Source organism: Ixodes scapularis, unplaced genomic scaffold, assembly GCF_016920785.2.
Source record: "Ixodes scapularis isolate PalLabHiFi unplaced genomic scaffold, ASM1692078v2 PGA_scaffold1__304_contigs__length_218370807, whole genome shotgun sequence".
Taxonomy (NCBI): Eukaryota; Metazoa; Arthropoda; class Arachnida; order Ixodida; family Ixodidae; genus Ixodes; species Ixodes scapularis.
This window is the reverse complement of record NW_024609846.1, coordinates 79,494,743-79,517,284: the sequence shown is the minus strand read 5'-3', so window position 1 is coordinate 79,517,284 and position 22,542 is coordinate 79,494,743. Positions and strand designations below refer to the sequence as shown.

The 22,542-nt window shown below is 45.6% G+C and overlaps 2 protein-coding genes across 3 annotated transcripts in view; one reads left to right on the top strand and one right to left on the bottom strand.

Annotated features, from left to right (window-relative positions):
- The window catches only part of LOC8042180 (atypical protein kinase C), a 56,214-nt gene extending 46,568 nt beyond the window's left edge, over positions 1-9,646 (bottom strand). The window contains exon 1 of the mRNA XM_029983194.4: positions 9,278-9,646. Coding sequence (XP_029839054.1) covers positions 9,278-9,327 — 50 coding nt within the window. The 5' untranslated portion in view covers positions 9,328-9,646. The remainder of the gene's footprint in view (positions 1-9,277) is intronic.
- A 780-nt stretch (positions 9,647-10,426) lies between these two features.
- Positions 10,427-22,542, top strand: part of LOC8042179 (acetyl-coenzyme A transporter 1) — a 29,652-nt gene continuing 17,536 nt past the window's right edge. Inside the window, exons 1-3 of one of the 2 annotated variants that reach the window (XM_029983196.4) lie at positions 10,427-10,598; positions 14,768-15,035; positions 21,687-21,991. In XM_029983196.4, coding sequence (XP_029839056.3) covers positions 10,579-10,598; positions 14,768-15,035; positions 21,687-21,991 — 593 coding nt within the window. In that variant the 5' untranslated portion in view covers positions 10,427-10,578. The remainder of the gene's footprint in view (positions 10,599-14,767; positions 15,036-21,686; positions 21,992-22,542) is intronic. The other variant, XM_040500124.2, reaches the window with a different exon arrangement.

Below are 22,542 nucleotides of genomic sequence, written 5' to 3'. Positions count from 1 at the left end.
TACGGGGCATTAAAGAAAATAAAAACCAATACATTTCTGGTAGTTTAGCGGTTAGCACACCTGCCGAGACAGTGGGAAGCCCAAAGTTCAAATCCTGGCTCCGCCGTTTATTTTGACTTTCGGCAGTTTCGTAAAACTTTGATCCATTCGGTCAAGTATGGTTCATTCATCTGCATATTTCTGATTATATATATATATATATAGGAAAGGGTGGGGAGGGGTGAGGAGAAACCAGTGATTGATGTTTTTGCCCTTGGTCCACTGCTTCAATAAAACAGTTCTGCTGCTCTCTCATTCTCATTATTTCCCTCCTCCTGCCTAGGTAATAGCAAGAATTAATAGAACTAGCAATCAATTCTTGAAGCAACGAAATTTCTATTAAACATCAACACATCTAGTGACCTGCATTACCATAAAAAGCTGCCAAGAAAAAAAAAAACAAAAAAAACAGCCTTAGAGGCTAACATGCAGCATAGGAAGCTGCAGTGTCAGGGAAGGGGGGATTGGAGAGACTTGGTGAATTTTTCAACCTCAGGAAAGATGGCAGAAAGCAACGACAGAGTTTGCTAATGTCGGTTCCGCAAAACAAACAAAATGTTTAGCGTTCAATATACCGAGTAATTTGCTACCTTTGGCATTCATCTTATTGTCCTTACATGGCAAACACAGCATTGTCTTCCATCTCAAAAGGATGCTGAACCGAAATCTGGATTCCACAAAACACGGGGGCAAAAGCGTGCAACGGGATGCTACAAACACCAAAACATCACTCATACAGCGATGTCTTGAATGGATGACCATATTTTTCAAAAAAAGGAGGCGCATTTGACAGATATGTTTATGTCTTGTTTTTCCGATAAGGAGAGGGAACGGCCTCGCATCTTCTCCACCTCACTGCCTTGAGGGGGCCAAGCGAAGAGAGGAGGAGACAATATATTTTGACGTCACGCGCCTCGTCGGCCTTGTTCAATCTCAACCTCTTTTTTTGGAAAATATGGCCATCCATTCGAGATATTGCCTTACGAGTAGTGTTGTAGGGATCGTAGCGTCCCGCCTCCATCTCCTGCATTGCTTTTTTTTTTTTAAATCCAAATTTCAGTTCACCATCCCTTTAAAGCAAGCATGGCACCTCCTGTGGTCTTTTCACCTTAGTGGCTTCTGGCATAATCAAAGGAGGCAAGAAAGGAAGGACATCACTGTTTTTCATCTCCTCGGTCTCAAATTTTCACCATGAACCTATATCAACTTGCCTGCCTTATCAGATCACCTTTAAGCAAAAGTCTTTGTCAAAAAGGTGTGCTTTATCTCACACTGAGCCCAACAATGTTTGACTGCAACTGAGGTTGAGCATTGTTGAGAGGGCTGACAATCAATAGGATGCTGACCCACACTTCCAAGGAATACATCCTGGCATTATCAACTCTTTCTTATGGAGGTACTTTATAATTTCTTAAACTACTATGCAGGTGCTGAGGGGTAATCACTGCTTTGTTCACAAGGACATTGTCAAACACGGTATGACTATGATAAATACTCCTTTCAGTCCTTAGGTATTTTTTACCAAGCGCCTCCGTGCAGCACTGAAGGAGTCTCAGGCACCTAACTTGGGAAAAAGTTGGATGCATGTATGCCTTCCTGACATCCTGTGCAATCCTCTGGTGGCTTCACCTTCAAATAGTGGTGCAATCAAAGCCACAGGTGTGCACTCATGCCCACAACTCTAGTGTTTCATCCAACTACTGATTGCACTACATGTGAGTGAAATGGCACAACTTAGCATCCATTGCAAAAAACCACTGCATAACCTTAAACTGAAAGCTGGTTGTGAACAGAATGTTGATTGAACCGGAATGGAATTAAACCGAAAACCGGCACCAAACCGTCATTTTTATCCGAACCGGAACCGTACCGAACCAAACTTTTTGCCACCACTATGGAACAGAACCGGAACTGAGCCGGAAAAAATTATAACGGCAACCGGTTCAGAACGGTTTACAATAATTTTTCTTCTTTTTTTTTTTTTTTATGTATCACAAAATGATTATTTGAGAATAAAAAATTGGCAGCTGTATTTCTGTGTATTGATCAAATCATCAACATAGAGAACTACAATGCATGATAAATTCTGGGTTTTCGTGGCGCTTTTGCATTGGCCTGTGATTAATCATATGTCACGTGGTCATGTGACGTCAAGACGTGATGTCAAGTAATGTCACGCCATGTGGCACAGTGAAGTCACTCGACATACTCATGTGGCTCACAGCGTCAAATCGATTTAAATTGAGAATGTCACTAGATTTATTCCCGTTGCTGACACCGTGACGTCACATGACATCACGACTTCGCACCACAAGTCATGTTGCACGCTGAGGTACTCACTCGTCATGAGCTCGAGTCGAGTGCTCGGGTTCATGACAATCAACATCGCCAACATTCGCGTAATGGCTCGTGTTCAATTAAAGATGAGAATAGCCGAACTCTAGAAATGTCTGAAGCTCAGTCCATGCCCTAGGTTTGCTAACCCCAGCGTATGACTATGATGAACACTGACGGCCCGTCAGTTCACGTGTCCACTTATTCTAATAGACTACTTCCATAAAGCCCTGCATGCAACACGGCGCGCATTGCACTCTGGGAACTAGTTGGCCAGGGAGGAGAGTGTCATGGTTTCGGTTTCGATCGACACGACGACAAGAGATTACACACCGAGCATGGACTATTAACGGCCGTTATCTCATGTTTTCTGGCCCCGAGAGCGTCATTGGTGGTCTCTAAACTAACCTAGATGGTCAGACCTCGAAGCTTTAGCACAAGCCCGAGACGTATAGCCTTTCTTAACGCATGCTTGTTGTATTTTTGTACTTGAGCCTTTCCGTTAGCGTTCCAATCGAGGTATGTGGACGAGCCAGTGCTGGGAGTCTCAACGCTGCGAAGCTCGGGTGCTCGGGGATCTTGCTTGTGTACGAATCAACAAGCTGTAGCAAACAATAAGTATGCATACATCGAGCTCGCGCCTTTACATTAGTGTTGTTGATCAGGAAGTTTTTTTCGTGCGTCCATAGACGAAATATAGCTTTTTGCAATTATCGATTTTCTTAATACGCCTGTGTACGCGTGGTAAAACTCGGAGGTGCCATTGAATTATACCACACTTCTTATCTCTTATCTGTACTGACCCGCAGCACTGCACGAAGCGAAGCTTTCCCCACCCATTTGCATTTGACTAATATTCAACATCGCGTATGCGCGTAAAGTTATCCTGCAATCGTATAGGCACATTCGCGCATACAAACCGTTTTAAGAAAGCAAAAGTCGAGCACTTGTGTGCAAAATGTCACATTATTCGCCAGAAGTACGCCGGACGGGCATGAACCCCTATGCGGTGCGCCAAACAAACGAAATTATTCAAAGTGCATTTGGCGGTTGCTAATGTCCATAATATGTGTTATGTGTTTGCTTTCTTCCTGCCCGAGTATGCCGAGATAATTTCAGACAGACCGTTCAGGCACAGATCTTCGGCGTCAGTAAAAGCTCGTCCAAAAAGGCTTAGCGAGGAGTAGGGGACGCTTGGTCGTAGCTAGCCGAGGCTCAGCGTTTGCGAAAACTTAATCTTCTATCAGCATAAAATATGACTGGGGGATATATGATGACACGAGGACGACATCATAGTAACTTTGGTGCAATAGTGAGGTCGAATTTATTGCGTTTCCTTAAAAGTTCATGCGTCAACGCTGGGCTCAACTTTGATACTCCTGTGAGGATGCGGCTTACTTTTCGCCCAATGAAGTAACAAGAAGCGGACGTTTGGCAAACAAAATACGTGTAATGCTCCAGGTGACCGAATTTCACTTGTAGTTTACTGGTACTAGACGGGATTATTGAAATTGGACTCAAAGATGAGGTGACTAAGCCACGTCTTACTACGTTTGCATACGCACTCATAATATCCGGTGTTTCGGGAACCAAGGAAAGTGCCCCGGCCTTCGTTTTGTATCGCTCGAGAATGAGTGCATTGTACATTCGGAAAAAAAGTCAGATAATCGAAAACGCAAGCAGCGCGTTCGGTCAATACCACCTAGAAGACAAGGCCTGCGCATGACGTTTCGTTAGTAGATCCCCGACCCGCCCCGAGCGGCAAACAGCCCGAAGCTTGACGAGAGTAGGGGCCGCGTCGCAACTACGTCGCATTCACTTGCGGCCGCAGCTGTGTGCGTGACTGCTGTGCGCGAGCTGATAGCGAGCTTCCAATGCATTTGCGACGTGCACGCGAACGCTCCCTCGGCCAGGAGCGCGAGCTAGCACGCGCTCCTGGCTTTGAGACGCGCATTTCTAGCGCGCGCGCTCGTTCTGCGGTAGAACGCTTCGAAGCTAGCTACCCGAGTTATAAACAGCGCCCTCGAAAATGGCCTCCAGTGTCAGCGTCCAGCGTCCAACGAAGGGCTTTTCAGCCCTTTGCGCAGCAGTAAGGCAATTTCGCTCATGCATTTGACGCTCCACGTGAACGTCTAACTTCATCGTATGCTATTTGCAAGAGACACTCGGCGTGAGCATCTGTTTCATTATCTGTTACACAAACCACTGAAGCAGGCGATGGAGCAGACGATGTAGCAGACGATGTTGCTCATCCGGGCTAGCTAGGGGGCGCTGAGGGGATCTACTAGTGATGACGTTTAGAGGAGGAAACGCGCAGGCCTTGTGTTCTAGGTGGTATTGGTTCGGTCGCGCCGTGATAGCATGAGATGAATCTGCTCAGGCGAAACCGAAACTGAGTGGCCAATTAGTTCCAGAGTGCACTGCGTGGTATTTCGCCGCATTGGGGCGCGTCGGTTTTGGAAACAGTCCATTGTGAGTTGAGGAGGGGGAGTTGTTTTTTTCCTTTATTCTTTCTGTGTCTGCCATTGCGTGGAGAGGAAATGTAATGGGTGTTTTTGCAAGTTTTTGACGTCAGGGATTAGTTCTTAACAGTATTCACTGAAAGTACAAAAACCGAAGCACGACCCATTTTACACATACGCATCCTGAGTCACCCAAACATGTTTTCGTTGTTGCTGAACTGTTTCAGATAGTTGTCCCTGAGAATAGAAACATTGAAATGGCCGAATATGACTTATTAATCCGACGTTACATAGGGCTACAAGTGTGTATGGGAGGGATACCTGAGAAGAAAGATCCTAGTGGCCTCAGACAGACAGCTGAACGTTGCCAGCTGCACTAACTCTTACCGGAGTGTCATTCTCAAGTTCTTCCCTCAAGCTTCGACCACCTCCATATTTTGTTTAAACTTCAGTTCGAGGGTGCAAAATAATAGCAATGGAGGATTACTGTTAACAAGTGTCACAAGTAGAATTGTCAAATTAGCACCCCGTGAAGGGAGGAGGGAGCCCCTCAGGATAAAAAAGTATTCCTTGGAGGAGCAATGAAAATTAAAAAAGAGGGGGTTGGGGGTAGTTTTAAAAACATACTGTTTTGTGAAGGTTCCTCTGCCCAGATCTTCAGCACAGACCAGAAGGCGTGACCCCGGAAACTACTTTGTTTGCAAAAATAATCTTTCCAGAAAGCGCATTTTCGTGGTGCCAGATGCTAGCGTTGTTCCACACAACGCTGCACCAAGCAAGAATAATTTGTGAATCTCAAATACATGGCATGGCACTGAGCAAAAACCCCCTGCAGCATGCATTTTGCCAGTGTTGGGAAGTAAACTAAGTACATTGTACTTAAACTACTACTTCAAGTAGATTTAGGAAACCTGTACTTTACTTGAAGTACATTCTCTGGGTGTGTACTTGTACTTTACTTAAAGGGCAACTCCAGTCCATACTTTCGATTTTGGGATTATGACTCTTCTTAGTGCAGTCAGCGTCCCTGAATTGCAAGGTGTAATTTTTTTCTAGTTATTGTGCGTAGTTTTAAAGATATCGACGCCTGAAAGTTTTGTTTGGGGTGCGGCCAACAAAACCGAAACTAGCCGCTCGAGACCCTGGCAACACTGGAAATCAGCCGATATGTGAACGTGACGTCACGATCGTTCTCGTTCAACGAGTACACAGGCCTAGCGCCACCTACCTCTGTTGCGCTAGCCGTCTAAAGATAGGAGGTAAGCTGATTTTGTTTTAATTCTGTATACGTGGTAGTTATCGACCATATGTAGCAAAAGTTAGTGCGTATAACCAAAAGCTAGCGACTGGAAAACCCGTGAACTCATACGGTGCCGTACTCGGCGGCCACCGCCGTGCGTGCGCTATGCCGTACTCGTCGCTTGTATACCTAAAAGCTAGCGACTGGAAAACAAGTGAACTTGTTCGGTGCCGTACTCGGCGGCTGTTGCCGTGTGTGTGGTCTTCCGTACTCGTCGCCAGGCCTAAATTGTCATCTGGGCTTCGTGGATGGAGCGGCGTTGCTTTACGCGGCGCTGCCACTGACGTACAGTACTGGGGGCCCTCTCGCTTTCGAGCTGCAAGTCAGTCCCAGAGACAAAGGTTTTAGGCTCCGGCGCGGGCCGCGGCGCCCGAACACACGTGTGCTGGGCTGAACACGACTGCTTTTCGTTGTTTTTTCCTCGGGTGCGTAAAAGCCGAAGTCCAAAGTCCACTCGTCGAACAGCGTTCACCCACACCTTCTCCAATTTCCGGTCCGTCGGACACTTGTGAAAAAGCACCTCCGTGTTGCGCAGAGGGTTGTTTGAGCAGCCCACAGCACTACAAGTTGCACTCGGCATCTTTCGAGGAACAGCTGGGCAGTCTTGGGCTCACCGAGTTGCTCGCTAAAACGAGTCTTAAAGTCCTCACAAGCAAATTAACAAAAGGCTATACCGAAGCTACACGGGCTACAGATAAAAGCAACGGCTAAACACGCCAATCACAAGCCGAAGTAGCGGTGGTAGCGGCTCAAAGAAGCGCACTTTGCGCAACGCCCGCACCGGAGGAAAAAAAGAGAACGATACGGACATCACGGCGCAATGTTGCTTTAGCGATCGGCAACCCGCTGGCCGCCCGCTAAGGAGCGGCGGCTCGCGGCGGGTCGCATTTTTGTTATCGGCATTAGTTGAGAATGCGGCGTCCTACGGACGTAATATTTTGGCCGGAGTCGTATTTTGTGTCACTACAGCGATACCAGTAATTTATTTAATTTTGAGTTTTGGCCGGAGTTGCCCTTTAAAGAATTTTTTTCTGGTACTTTCCGAGGAAAGTACAATTCCCGACTTCAAAGTACATTCCCTAAATTTGATGATGTTAAATTTTTATTGTGAAATGATGCTTTGTCAACTCCGAACAAATGCTGGGAGGGATATTCTACTCTATCCAGAAACGTGAGCAGACGAAGCATCGCTTTGTTTGTTCTGGGCGTGGCTTTCCCGTAGCTTTTTGAACTCTCGCTACTTTTTGGTCGGTCAGTGCGAGCAAGGAGGTTTAAAATATTAGGAGAGTAATATTAATCATAATGTAGAACCTGAGACTGTGGTGCAGAAAAATTAAATTTTCAAATCGAAGGAAAACACAGCAGAGGGGAACATACATCACAATGTTTTGAGACATTCTCTTTTGTCTTTTCCTTCGACTTGAAAGTTTCTTAATTTTTTCGCACCCCAATTATCACCAGCTCGCTTGCACACTCACTGTTTTTTGTTTGTTTTTATTGATGAGAGGACACTTTTTTATGAGAAAATTGTTTGCGGAAGCTATGGGGCTGACATCATGCTCTCTGCTAGTAAATTTAACCCCTTTGGGTGCAACAACCCAGTGCAAGCGCGCCAAATTCACAGGAGAGACTTCCGAATTTGGCTACATTCCTGAAAATAACTATTCTGTGGCCACTTGACTTTATGGAGTATTCACCGCTGTTTTTAAAAATAGGCAATGCACCCCTGATTACCTCTGAGAATGCATACCATTAAAAAAATCACTGTATAGGGGAATGAATGAGCATCATGAAAGATTGTGTTAAAATGCTTGCATTTTACTTTGAAAGTACATTGTACTTTACTTCAAGTACATTGCACCCAGTGTACTTACTACTTTACTTGAAGTACATCACATCTAATTTACTTCGTACTTTACTTGAAGTACTTTTTAGATGTACTTTACCGAACACTGCATTTTGCACTACCTGATTTGATTTCTTGCTCCCCGGAATTGAATTGAGACTGAACCAAAAGCAGTGAACCCGAACCCGAACCGATAAAAAATTCGGTTCGACACTCTGGTTATGAATGGAAGTTGTGATACATAAGGGAACTACAACTACAGTTCAGACAGGTGCCTCGCAATCAGCGATTTCTCTCCAATTTCAGAAACAAAACCGCAACAACGGACGCTGAAACGGAACTAACAAAACACGGCGAAAAAATAAAATAATAAAAATAACGGCCATAACGTAGACAGCGAATCAATACAGGTCACGTGCTGGCTTTAAATAAACCTTCGGGCTTTCGTCATTAAACGACGCCAACCGACCGGGCTCCCTTATGAGTTTACGCGTGCCCAGAGTGGAAAAACTCGAGCCCGAATCAATGGGTAGATTGTCGTCTTGGGCGCGACCGACTTTGCCGCCGCCGCCGCCGAGACGGGACGACGCGCCTCCGCGGGTGCGGTCACGGAACACCGAGCAACAATTTGCCGTGACCGCGTGAACGAATTGCCGTGCGCAAACAACACCCAAACACTCCTGCAAACAGGAGCAGAGAGAAACAAGCGGAATGAGCGGGAGTCTAGGCGCTGCGCTCTGCCTTCGCGCTTCGGTGGGCCTTTGCGGTGGCCAACGACGATTTCACGGCACGGGCTGCACTACGGCGTGAGAGCCGCGGACATCGTGCGAGCGAACGGGAGATTACGTGTGGCGAGCCAGTGAGGATCTTGCAAATACGATACGCGGCAAGACTTGGGGTCTAAAGGAGGACAAACAGAATACAGCAAACAAAATTAATATGAAAAGAAAAAAAAAAAAAAGCTTTTTTTTTTACTCGCGGCTCAAAAAGAAACGTCTGAACCCGCGTCAGGTTTCCAGCAGCCGTCAAACACTGCTTAATTAACCGCAAAACTGCTGTTTCCATAGTACATGGGCTCATCTAAAGCGGCACAATAAAATCTTGTTTGGAAAATTAAAATCAGTGAGGTTGAAAAAAGAATAGGGAACGTGAAAAGTGCGGACGGGTGGAAACCAGCGCTGGAAACCAGCGCTGTCAACAGATGCAGCGCTGACACAACCAACGGTTTCGGAAATCTGTTGAGGCTGACAGCCGACAAACTACAAACGGGACAAAAACCAAAAGCGATGCGCTCACCCGTTGTATGCCGTCTTGACACGGATCTCGTTACCTTCACCGTCAGTCATCTTGAAGCCCGATTATTAGCGCAATCTAAATGTGATTGAATCAAGTCCGCTCCTGAAGCAACAGCAGTGGTGGGGGAAGGCAGTTCGCCTTGCGTCAAAAGCGACGTTCCTTTGAGAGAAGAGCTAGTGGAGACTCCAGCGTGCAGTTTGTGACATGTGTTGGAGCGTTAACGAGCGCCCTGACATTTTGATCGAGTTCCTACGGTGGTTGCTGTGCGCATAAAGGGACCTAAATTACCGTGAACGTGCTTCAATGAGTCAAAGCGAGAATTCCAGCGTCCGCCATGCTGGGGCTGTGCCAAGAACGGAAGCGGAAGTGCGCTTTCAAAATTCCGTCAGGCTCTGGAATTCTGGTTTTGTCACAACCAAACAGTTAACAATACTATCTTATAAAATTTTATTTTAGTTAACAAGAATGTTTTAATATAAAAATTGACCAGAAAAACTGCAAAAACGTCATAAACTATTATGGTAGATTATTATAAATGCCACAAGAGAACACCACATTACTTTTGTATGCTCGCTGCTCACTGGTGCTCGCTGGCTTTACATCTATTAGGCTATTAACTCCTCAATCCTCATAAGATTTTGTTGTACTTGTATAATTAGTGAAAGACAATTAGCTTGTTTTATATTCTAAACGCTGAGACAAAAATAATTAAAATAACGGACAAGGCGACAGTATATTTTTATTTTCCAGGAGTTACGAGTTGAAACCCATGATTAGCGAAATATGCTAATATGACGTCATATCGTTTATTGGTCTACGCATACTACAGATGTTGAGTTGTGTAGTTTGTGTAGTTTCTACTCAAATAAAGTGAACTATCTAGTTTATTTTAACTCAACCTCGTTGTTTTCACTGGTAGTTTCTCTCGAAGGTCGTGTTCCAAAATCAACGTTGTCCAAATTGTACTCGATTTTACTCCAGGGTAAAGGTTTTGTACCTTGGCGTTTCAAAACCTACCCGCGTCCAGCGCTTTTCAACCTGAGATTACACGTCAGACGACCCGCCGGGGTAGCTCGGATTCATTTGGGTAAGATTTGGAGATAGGAACACAGCCCAAGTGTCAGTTTCGATCACGTGCGCCTCCACTGCGATTTTATCATGGAAGACGGATAACCGAACACACCACACACCTTTCGGAAAACCTCGGAAGCAACTTTCGGAAGTACACGTATGTTCAGTGGGACCGATGAATTCGTCTGCTCTGCCTGGCTCTCCCCGACTGCGAACCAAACGCTGAATGAATGACAGGTGATTTCGACAGGTAAATACAGACCTTGCGGACCGATCAGTCGCTGAATAACTCCTCTTCGGCACGATTGCCGAAGGGCCGGGCTATGTTTTCGCCGATCCTGCACCATGATGAAGTTTATGCAACCGGCCCCAAGTTCCAAATCGATAGAACGGGCTATATTAACGGTCAGTTATTTCAGCAGATAGCATAGAGTGACCTGTTACTCTACATGTTTTGAAGCCCTACAGGATCAAAGCATTCGAAAAGTGGATGTTGCACATGCCATCAATATGCTCTGTGTTACACACCGAGCCCAAGATTGTTACTTAATTCTCTGTGGGATTGAGTAACGTGATCAAATCGTGAACAGAACGAAAACTATAAAGACGCGAAAATGACAGGGCAGGCGCCAAGATCGAAAATTTATGGACGTCTATACACGATAGAGCATTCCATGAATAGTGGATGAATTAAAACGACCGTTCCGGTAAAATGATAGTATACAAAATCACGGAGAGGCACGTCTGCAGCTGAAGATGTAAGGAAAGCGACATGTGGCAGGCACCTGCGCACCAAAAGCACTTGTTCGCCTGACCTTTTGTTGAATTCTTCGAAAGATCATGCAAAAGAACAATGGCGGATGGGCCATGCTATTATGATGTGGAACATGCATTCATTCTGTAGCTCCTCATCTGCTTACAAATTCATTACACGTTGGGTACAGACGAAACAAAGAAATGCTTTTGTGTGCGCTACACAAGCGCCCGGCACCAAATGGAGATTTTGGCCCAATGCAAGAGCAGTCTCTCCCTCCAGAAAAAAAAGGTGTGCTTTAATTAAACATATATGTACGGTGGGGCAAGGATCCTGGAAAGGAGGTCGTCTCCTCTCCAGTGTTTGCTCTGCTAAAGTGGAAAGAGGTGGGAGGAGCCTCCACTTTACTCTTAACCTGTCACCAATCTGTTCAATGACTCACAAATATATATGCCTCTTGTACAAAACAGTGGTTTATTCAGAAGAAAGCACCTCGGAAATCAATACAAAAGAGTGGTTCATGTTCATCTAAATGAACATGAACCAGCTAGCACAATTAGCTATTTTGTTGCAGTGGTTCAGGTCACATTCGATTTGGGGTTAGGGCTGTCCAGACAGAACACAAGTTGTGCCGTGCGAAGCAAAAAAGAAATTTTGTGCAATATTTAGTATTTGATCCGGCACGCATGTACGATTTCAGGGAGGACGAAACTCGCCGTTGTCTCGTCCCCTTTTTTTTGGGGAGGGGGGGGGGGAGTTTTGGGACTGATAACAGGAGTGCAAGCCGTGAGTAACAGAGGGTGTGAGTAACTGCATCCTGGGACCTACGTCATGAGCTTCTTTGAGGGACGCAAAGGGAGGGTTGCTTTCCCTTCAACAAAACTCGGTCCAAAGCAGACCAGAAGCGTCGAAAGAACCTCCGCCTCCATCCGACAAAAGTTGTGCGCGGCAGAAGCTGTGTCTAGCATGGACAGCCCTTGAAGGGATGGTGAACCGTAATTTGAATTTAAAAAAAAACAATGCAGGAGGTGTAGGCGGGGCGCTACAATCCCTACAACACTACTAGTAAGGCGATATCTCAAATGGACGGACGTATTTTTGGAAAAAGAAGTTGAGATTGAACCAGGCCGACGAGGCGCGTGACCGTCAAGATACCTAGTTTCCTCCTCTCTTTGCTTCGCTCCCTCAAGGCCGCGAGGCGGAGAAGACGCGAGGCCGTTCCCTCTCCTTCTCAAAGAAACATGACGTCAACATTCCTGCCAAATGCGCCTCTTTTTTTGAAAATTAAGGTCATCCGTTCGAGATATCGCTGTATGAGTGATGTTTTAATGTTTGTAGCATCCCGTTGCACGCTTTTGCCGCGTGTTTTGGGGAATCCAGATTTTGGCAAAGAAAAAAAATTGTATTTATAAACAGCCTAATTGGGGCAAGCATGTCACAAAACAATTTCTTCAACAAAAACAAGATATTTTACAGCAATATTTATCGCGCGGGACTGATTTTAGTTTGCGGCTATTTCGTCCGTTTTAAATTGCGCGCCACAAAGTTGGTATTATACGTCACGGAGTGGCTGCTCTACGTCACGGAGTGACGTATTCCAGCCACTCCGCGCGTGTCGAAAGAGCGGGAGTTTCAAATGTGGATAGGTTGTGACTCCGACTAAATTACGTCCTGTGGCGTAAATATTGCGAAAAAAATTTGTTTTTTTCGCGGAGGATTTGTTTTGTGACATGCTTGTCCCAATTAGGCTGTTTAAAAAACACTTTTTTTCTTTACAGTTACCCTTTATCTCTCTCTCCTGGTGTACATCCATGGTGCATCTTGTACCCAGATCGTAACAATATTTACCAGCACTAATGATAGTGTCTCTGCCAGATTTAAAAATTGGGTCAGAACAGTTCAACTAAGAGGATGACTTTTAATGTGGGCTGAAGTATATAGCTTATTGCCGCCGCAATCATCGTCACTAGATGCGATACTGCGGGCCACCATGATATGGGCTTTTCTGCAGTGCCGTGGCTCTTCTAAGCAAAAAATTAATATGATTGTAAGTCTCAAAAAAGCCAAATGGATGAAATTATAACTCTTTCAAAAACGAAAGTAAATTCAGTATTTTGGTGTCCATCGAGCTATAACTATAAGACTTTAGCTTTTGCTATCTATTTTTTATGGGACTTGGCATAATGAATCAACGTTTTAGTTCTGCAAAATTAAATCAGCCCTTACCAATATGCATTTTAAATAGCCATGACTCCTACTCGAGATGTCAATAAATAAATTATGTATAGTTAACCAAACAGCAATACCTGGGAAAGGTAATACAGTACATTAGACAACAAATAAGCCTCACATATTTTCACCTAGCTTGGTTGCTTGAGCCTTTTATATATTTCATAAAGTGCGGTCACATTTGATATAGGAAGCTTTGAGTTACTGAACACCTCAGTATATAAGAGACTTCCAGGGAACAGACCTCTGACGCGGTTTTATCCTCGACAGATGTTCTTACTAGTGTCAGCAGCCTTTGGCTCTAAATTGCCCTCTGCACTTCACTTGGTATCAAAAGATCTCCACAAAACCGTTTTAGAAAAACTGGTGCCCTCTTTTGTACATCATCCTCGTTAAAAGGACCAATCAATTCAGACTCTCGAGGTCTTGCTTACTATCAGCAAACATAAAATAAACAATAGTGAATCGGGATTTTGGTGCATCTTTTTCCATTGATATTTGTGCCATGTAACCAACCATTTGGTTGCATATCAAAGGTCCTCAGGTGATTAAAATTAATCCTCAGTACTTTGCTAGTACATGCCAGATGCCCTTCATTGACTTGGCGCGTAAAACTCCCAAATTTGACTTTTTCCATCATTTTTTCAGAACAATATTTTGTGTACATTTCTCGGTCTATCTGATAAGTATAGGAAAGTTTAAACCTTAGTTGTAATCGATACAAGAGTTACAAGCATTAGCGCAGCCATTGCACGAGGGGGAGAGAGCAGCAATGCACGAGACACAAGCGGAGGATGTACGAAGAACCTGCTCATACCGTCCCCAAACAGGAGGTGGGGGAGGATGGAGAGAGCGGGGAAGTTAACCCGGGGTATTTGTTTTGGTTCACCGATCCGTACTGGAAGATAGGGATGAGAAAAACAGAGGAGAGAATTAGAAAGATGAAAGGGAGCAGTGAACAAAATGAGCAAAAGTCAAAAGACTTGAATGCTACAAACAGTTCACCGACATGGAGATACATCTTCTATACACCGTGGGTTATTGACCTAGGGGTTCCTTAGAGCACCCTCATGGGTGCTCTAAGGAGGGCTGAAACTTCCGCAACTGTTCCCGCCCTCAAATGAAGTATTCTCCGGTTTGTGCAGCATTTTGGTAGGCCCGAGCCAACAATTGATGTATAACTGTGGGACCATGCACTCCCGTTACGTGCATTAGTGTTTGCGAGGTCTGCAAGCTTCTGCCCGGCTTTATTGCATTTATGCCAAGGCCGGAAAGGGTTCTCCGGCTATCCTTCGAAAAAGATGGGTGTTTCTTGAAGCTTTTGAGAACCCCTGTTTTACACCTACATCTTCAACAATGTCTCCAAGACGACACACACATCGTAGGCGGCATACTAGAGCTTCCCTCCGGCGACGGTTGGCTGTGTTCCTTCGCAGGAGCGCTCGGGGGGACATGGAGGCCCGGAAGCGTCCGGCGTCCGTGCCGCTCCTTGCTGAAGAGGAGCAGGGAGCAGACGGCAGGCTGCTGGAGGACGGACACCACAAGCACGAAGGCAACACGGCCGAGGCGAACATCCCGGGGGGCGTTCGGGAGGAGTGGCGCAGCATCCTGTTGCTGCTTTTCCTCTACATTCTGCAGGGCATTCCTCTGGGGCTGTGCTCTGCCGTGCCTCTCATGCTTCAGAACAGGCACGTCAGCTACAAGGTATGCCCCGCCATGCTTTGAGTCGCCGATCGTGCGTGGGTCATGCTGACCTACGGTATTCTTTCTTGTGGCACGACATGCTCCCCGTAATTGGTGTGAGCCAGTTTGATACACTAGATGGTGGGGGAGTTAAAACACTGGAGTTGTGCAGTGGGCAGGTGACTATGGGCACTGTAGAAGAACTTATCGTTGGGCTAGTTGGTGAACATTAGGAAGCATGGTGTAAGGTGCAAAAAACAACGGACACAAGGCAGAAGACACACACACAGGCGCCTATGTGCGTCTTCTTCCTTGTGTCCGTTGTTTTTTGCACCTTACACCATGCTTCATGACTATAGGCAGTTCAGCTCTTTTAATGCTTAGCTTTAAGGGGAAGGGGAGGAGGAATTTAAGGTTAGGCATACTTGGGTTCAGCATTGAGGCGCCAATGAGTTGTGTCGTATGCTCCGAAGTAGTATTGTTCCGCTGGTGTTCACTTTGTTTTTCATCTGTATAGCGTGCCTGTAGCACGAGTATATCCCAGAATCTACATTGGCAACAATTTGACCTTAAAGGGGCAGTGCAACAATTTGCGGACTTTGGCTAATTAATTGCGGGAATTGATCCCGGCTACATATAAAACGAAGGACCGAAAACTATTCTTTCCTGCTTGCCCTAGTTTTCATTAAAAAAAATAAAAGAAATTGGTATCTCTGGCACCCCTCAACTCAGCATTGAAGCGGCACCAGCTTCGCCTGTGACGTCACTCGGAGTGGCGTTGGTTTCCGGTTGGGTTCTTCTGGCTTCCGTTTCCCCTGCGCTCGCCGGCTCGCCAGGCTCGCCGCTCTCCCGCTTTCCCACTGATTCCCGACCAACATGGCGGCGTGAGCGGACGGCCTGAGCGACGTCGAGCGCAAGATGCTTGCGACGCGGCGGGCAGTCGAAGTCGAAGTCGAGGTCGAGACACCAGGAACAATAACGATACCACGATACTGCGGACCACGAGCAACGCACTCCGTCGAGCGAGGGAAAGACAAAACGTCCGGGTTGCTTGTGTAGCCACCGTAGGCGCCACGAGCGGCGACGGATGACGGCGACGGCAGGTTTTGTTAACTTGCGGTAGATGGCGCCACAAATAATTCATACCCTTTTAGCGGCAATATTAGGCTTTTGAAGCGTTTCTGCATGCCTAAACAACAAGATTTTTTAAACTTAACCTTAAATCAAGCTTAGAATTGCCTAACACTATCACTTACAAAAACCACTCCGAATGACGTCACACCACAGGTTCCATTTGCGGCCACCATGTGGCCACAGGTTGGGAAAAAAAGCGTTTTTTATTTTGCGATTACGCAGCGAAATAGAGGTATATCGGGGTATGGTGGCACTTTTTCTCTTACTTATGTCGAAGTAAACAATATAAAAAATAGAAGCTGCACATTCGTTCAGTGTTAAAATCATTGCACCGCCCCTTTAAAGGTTGACTTGAAACGAAGAGGGAGAAACCCACCCTCGGCTTTACTCCTTGCTATTCCTCCCACAAGAAAGGAGGAAACTTCTCCTTTCTTTCTTGCTGTTTTTCATAATTTTTTGCCTGCTTGATTTCCATTGTTCTGGACATGTGAGAAGTATATAAAAAGATGAGAAGGAAAATACAAAAAGGTGGAGAATTTCTGCCACGCAGGAAAATGTTTCTGTGGGGCGTCCTTCATAAACGAAAGCATATGATTCAATCTTATAGCCTTGATCACAATTTAATATGAGCAGTGGGGAACTGTACATTCATGTGTGGTATGAATCTTTGAAGAAAAATTAGCAATATTTCATTTCATTGAGAGCATTCCAGCTAGTTCATCATTTGCAAGACCAAAGGTACTAAATAGGATCAACATAAATTCAGTTTGTACGGGAAGGGAAGGTCGAGTGACATAAGAGAAGTGGAATCTAAAGCGCATATCGTGTTGAGTCTATTTCACGACTAAAACTTGCATGACTGTACATTTCTCTCTTTCTTAATTCTTTGTGCATCGTATGCACCACTACAGCACATTGGTTGTGGACTCGGTAAGTTCTAAAAATATGTTATATGATGATGACATACTTCCTCTCCGCCAAAGACGTGGTCTTGAAAGTAAGCAGGTAATCTTGCTCGACCATTCTTCTGGTGTCTTATTTTTGTTCTGATATATTTTTTTCTTTACTCCCAGTCGACTCGAAGTTCAAAAACGGAAAAGGTAACAACCCGCATCTGTCCATTTGCACCAACATCTCCTGCCTTGTGTTTAACATCTCGGAAGGTGGACAGTGTTCAGCCAGGTTCCATACAGAAGCGTTGTCGCTGGAGACCTTAGTGCTGAGCTTTCGTTTCAGAACCTTGCTATAGTCTGATCCATGTTTCTGACTCATGTTTCTGATCCATTCCAATGTGAAGTGAGAGTCGGTCCACATGGTATATTCATACACATAGCTTGGTGTGCTTGCTTTCCTTGGCATTCTTCAGATGTCTGGCTCCGATGACTGCTCCCATAAGTTCTAGACGAGGAAGCGTTTTTTGCTTGATCGGAGCTACTCGAGTCTTTGCTAATAAAAGCCTGGGTCGCTGTGGTGGCAATGACTTCTTAGTGTTCACTTTGTTGAACGCAAGTAAAAGCGCCGTGGGCGCTTTTACTTGCGTCTTAAAAAATATGTAGTTGAGCATCCCTGCAATGTCCTTCTTGAACACAAATCTGGGGATGGCAACTGCATGAATATTTGGCAAGTCATTACACCAGTCTTTCCACTCATTCCTCAGATCTTTGGGTAGGGGACTGTCCCAATTTATTCCTCTGGTTCATAGCTTTTGAAAAAGTGCCTTGACTTGAATCGAGAAGGGAGATAAAACTCCCAGTGGATAGAAAATCCTAGATGTCGCTTGCAAGACAAAGTGTTTTGTGAAAAGATTAATCTCCAGAAATATCAGTAGAGTTGTCATTAAAAGCCTCAAAATATCTTTCACTGGATCGCAAATGACTCCCAGAATTTTCATTGTTCCTTTTTTGAAGACAGTTGCTGCAGTTTTGTGCTGGCTAGACTCTTCTCGTTCTAGAACTTCTCTCAGAGTTTTGGAATTTAGTCCACTTTCTGAGAGTCATTCCTTAGTCTTGCACAATAAACTTGACGTCGTAGAAAAACCTGACGGCTCCTTTTCCGGTATCTGTGCCAGTCACCAAGTCGTCCACATAAAGGGAGGCGTGAAGCTCATCAGCAACATCCTTTTTCTGAAAATTTGGTTAAAGTGCAGGCGAGCTGGTGTAAGTTATACATGATGATTGGAACCTGAGACTGTGGTTTGAAAAACAAACTTATGAAGTAGGAAGAAAAAGGGACCGACAACGTCTCCGTAGGCCGATTTTTCGGGTGTGGGAGGATTGTAGCCATTAGGAGAAATAGGCTACGTGTTGCACCAAAAGATACCCTTCTCATCTTCCACATCTGCACTTCCCTTTCCTCAAACGTCAAAGAGGGTAGTTGTTGAAACCAAAGAAACCCAAATTAATTTCTGTCTGTCAGGAGTTTCGATAGAGGTTGTCTCCTTTCTCCAAATATTCATTCAGAGCCTTGCATCCAGCTGCATGAGAAGATGCATCGAAAACGACTTGCAATCGTGTCGTCAGTGCATTTTCTCGAATGTCCTCTCTGTCTGGCGTGTAAAGTAACCTGCCTCCATCGTCGGCAGTCTCGTAGCTCAACTGCATGACCTGCTGTCGAGTACTCTCCGAAAGCTTTGTCATAACAATAATTTAGGGAGTCATTCCTCGAGAGCTGACTTACTAGTTTCCGAAGTCTCGTCACCATTATGTCCTGCTTGCTGTCCTTGAGGTCGCCTTATTGTCTTTCCACAGGTATGACACTTTGTATTGTATGCCAGACTGACTGATGTTCTCTTCGAAATGCAGCATCACTTGACGCATTTCCAGTGTGTTGTCTTGTGAATCAATTATTCTCAGACTTTCTAACTCCCCAAAATGATTGAAGAATGCCGTCAGTTGGCTCTTTAATATTTGCAGAAGTACATTTCAGTTCTCTTGGGAGCCAGTCGTCGTGCAAACCGATGTGTTTTAGTGTTTGTGGAGGAGCACTCTTCTTTTTATCCATGCTGGGTCGCACATGGACTTAGCATGTCGTCCATCACAAGTAGCATGCCGATAGTGCGTCTGCAGTATTTAGCTCGATCACCACTGGGTGCGTATCTGAAACACCTGATTTGATAGACATTGCTTTTTCTGATCGAGCGGGAGACTGGAAGAGCAGTCTGGCAGTATTGTTGTTTGTCCCCTTGCAGAAACAGCATTTTACTTTGAGGGTCTGCTGTATAGTACCGGTGAGGTCGGTCTAGACGATTCTCGTCAATTTGTCTAGTCCCCATGCTTCGTGCTCTTGCGTCTTTAGTTTCTGTGGTCTTAAACCCTCTCTTCTCCAGACTTTCAACCTCCATGGATAAAAACATGAGTAGCTTATCCAGTTCTGAACAATCAGGCTGGTTTCTAGGACCAGCCATAGCAGTTGTTGCAGCCAAATATGTTGTTCTGTGGAAGTTCACAACAATGTCGCATAGAAGAGCTCGCATCAGAATGTCGCGGAGCATCGATGAAAAACTTTACTCATTGACGCCCAACACCTGGAGACCTTGCACATTGACCTGCACTTGGTCGAACATCGATCGTAGACCCGAGGTATTGTTGGATGATTTGACAGGTGGTAATCAGCCTCAGTCTCGAGAAGTGTTCCTGTTCTAAACATTTTTTGTCTCCAAAGCGGGGCTTGAGGATCTCCACGGCATCAGCATAGCATGCCTCAGTTCTTGGCATTACCTTGACTGCCGCTGATGCTTCCTCGGCAAAATACATTCGAAGGTAGACAAACTTTTCGCTGGTGGAGAAAGTCGGGTTCTTGTGAATGGTTTCGTCAAATTGCTCCCAGAACGCCGACCATTGTGAAATTTCAGCCATGAGTAGCGTAATGGTGAGCTTTCGCAGCCTGGTTCCCGTTAGTCTTGGGGCTTGGACATCGGTCGGTTGCAGAACAGGTCCTCTGCTTTCCCCTCGCAAGATCTGGTTTAGCAAATCTTTTCTGCATTTGAGATTGCTGGGGTGCGATTCGCTTCGTCTTCATACTCAACGACTGTCCCAAATTCAGTTTGGAAGGAACCGGCTGGTATATGGATTAAAATCTTTGTTTATCTGTCTGAGTGCACTGTTGTTAGCACGCAATCGTTTGACTATGGTGGTAATCTGGCTTATTGTTGAATCTTGATTTTGGAAAAGAGTGCTTGCCTCGTTAATGAGCCGTGTCTTTTGAGTCCATCGGGTCGTTCTCTTTGCCTCAAGTTTATCCAGGGATCCACTGAGCTGACGGGTTTTCTTGTACCTTTTTCGTAGCGTGATTCCCGGGCTTCAGTACCGCATTGTTGAATTGAAGACGAGGAAAAGCAGCGGCTTTACAAAGATTCGAGAGGTTTATTCCCACCGTCCGTTTTTCTCAGGATCAAAAAGGCTATATAAAGAAAGAGCCCCATGCCCTTCGTGCACAATCAGGCTTGCCATCCTCGTTGTTTTCGCTTATGCTTGATCGGTTTTAATTACACATTTTCAACAATTGTTGACTTTGCATACCAATTTGAATGCAGAGATATTCGAATCGGCCTTCTGATCAGACACGAGAGCCGCCGTGTTTCAGTAACAGGTGGAGTATCATAGATCTGGCAGGCAATCTCCCTTATCTTGCCGAAACAGATTCAGAAATAAGGCACTCTAGCCATGGTGCAATTAAACCTCAATAAAACTGGTAGATTATTAGCTCCATTGAGCGCACTTCTCCCGACACACCGGTGTATTGTGGCAAAGGAAGGCCAGCGGAGGCAGTGTTGAGTTGCCATTATCCCACTCTGTAGTAGTTTTTGCTGGAGGAAGCCCTTCCTTCAGGACATACAGTAGCCAGAGACTACGAGTTGGACAGCCAGGGGGGAAGAGAGACGGCATGCATGGTGCGTCGTAAAAGTAGGGTACAACCTGCATGGTAGTGTAAAGACAATTTACAATTAGAAACCCTTTACTATTTTATTTGTTTTATTATAAATCATTATGTCAAAGGCCTCTACCTGCATTACAAGCTTACCACAAGTTTGTTGTAAAGAAACTTGTGGCTTTGAGTGAAAATATAGACGTAGCAAAGAGAAATTGGGCCAAGCGCATAATGCTAGCCGAGGCGTTTGGAACATTGATCATGGAAAAATAGATTGACGTAGTAAGTTTGAATGTCCTTCTAAATTGACCGACAGTAGTGTACGTGGCTAGTAGTGACGCGACATCAGCTGCCATTGTGGTGACCTCGTTGCCGACCACGTACCTTCTGCAGCTTGCATTTTGCACCGCCAAACTTGTTTTTGTAGGCAAGAGCAAGTTGGAATGACCACCAGCATGGCACAGTGATGTCACATGTGCTAAAAAAATCGACCGGAACATGAGGATAACGAAACAAAAATGTGCATATTTGCCAGGTTTGTCCCCAAAATATTAGTCCATATAATGGGGTCCATATTATTGAGAAATTAATGTAGCGGAATCCTGCCGCGCTCCCGACAGCGAGCGAACCTCCCATTCACTGCTTCCGTGGCACGGTCTTGGCTCTAATCAGGAGCAGGCCCTGTTCAGCTTTGTGACGTGGCCGTTCAGCGTGAAGCTGCTCTGGGCACCCATCGTGGACTCTGTATACTCGTCGTCGTTTGGGCGCCGCAAGTCGTGGCTGGTGCCCACCCAGTATGCCATCGGCCTGTTCCTTTTCTGGCTGTCGGGCCATGCCAGGGCCCTGCTGGGGGACGACGGCGAAAGTGCCAGCGCCCCCGACATCCTGCTGCTCACCATCGTCTTCATGGCACTCAACTTCCTGGCTGCCACCCAGGACATTGCGGTGGATGGCTGGGCCCTCACCATGCTCTCCAGGTGGGTGGCGTGCCACCTCGCTTGTAGCACTGCGTTGCAAGGTCAGGTTGAATCGGAGGTGTAGACGCTGCAGCTCTCGCTTGGTCGTGAGGACTACTTCGATGAGTGCGAACCAGATGAAAACTTCTTGCTAGTCACAACTAGAACTCGCACTGAATTCGACGGATTCCTGTTACCGGCACGGGCCAGTTTGTATGGTGCCCCGCGATTTCACGAAGGCACCCGTCTCCTTAACTTTGGGCCCATGGGGTGGCTAACTAGTTAAACATGCATGCTTTGATAGAGTTCATCAACAGTCCCCTGTGTATCAAAAGGAAGAGAATAGTCTGCTCTTAGTTTTGAGACTGCAAGATGCAAGTGAAGCTCCGGGCTAACCACCATTGTGTTGTTGTGTCACCCCAAAATGAGATGGTTTATAAAATCCAATACAGAGTGTACCGTATTTACTCGCAGAATGAACACACTTTTTTTTCCGAAAAATCTATGCAAGGTTGGGGGGGGCATTCATTACGCGAAGTAAAAGTTTTGCGTCTGTATTTACTCGCATAATG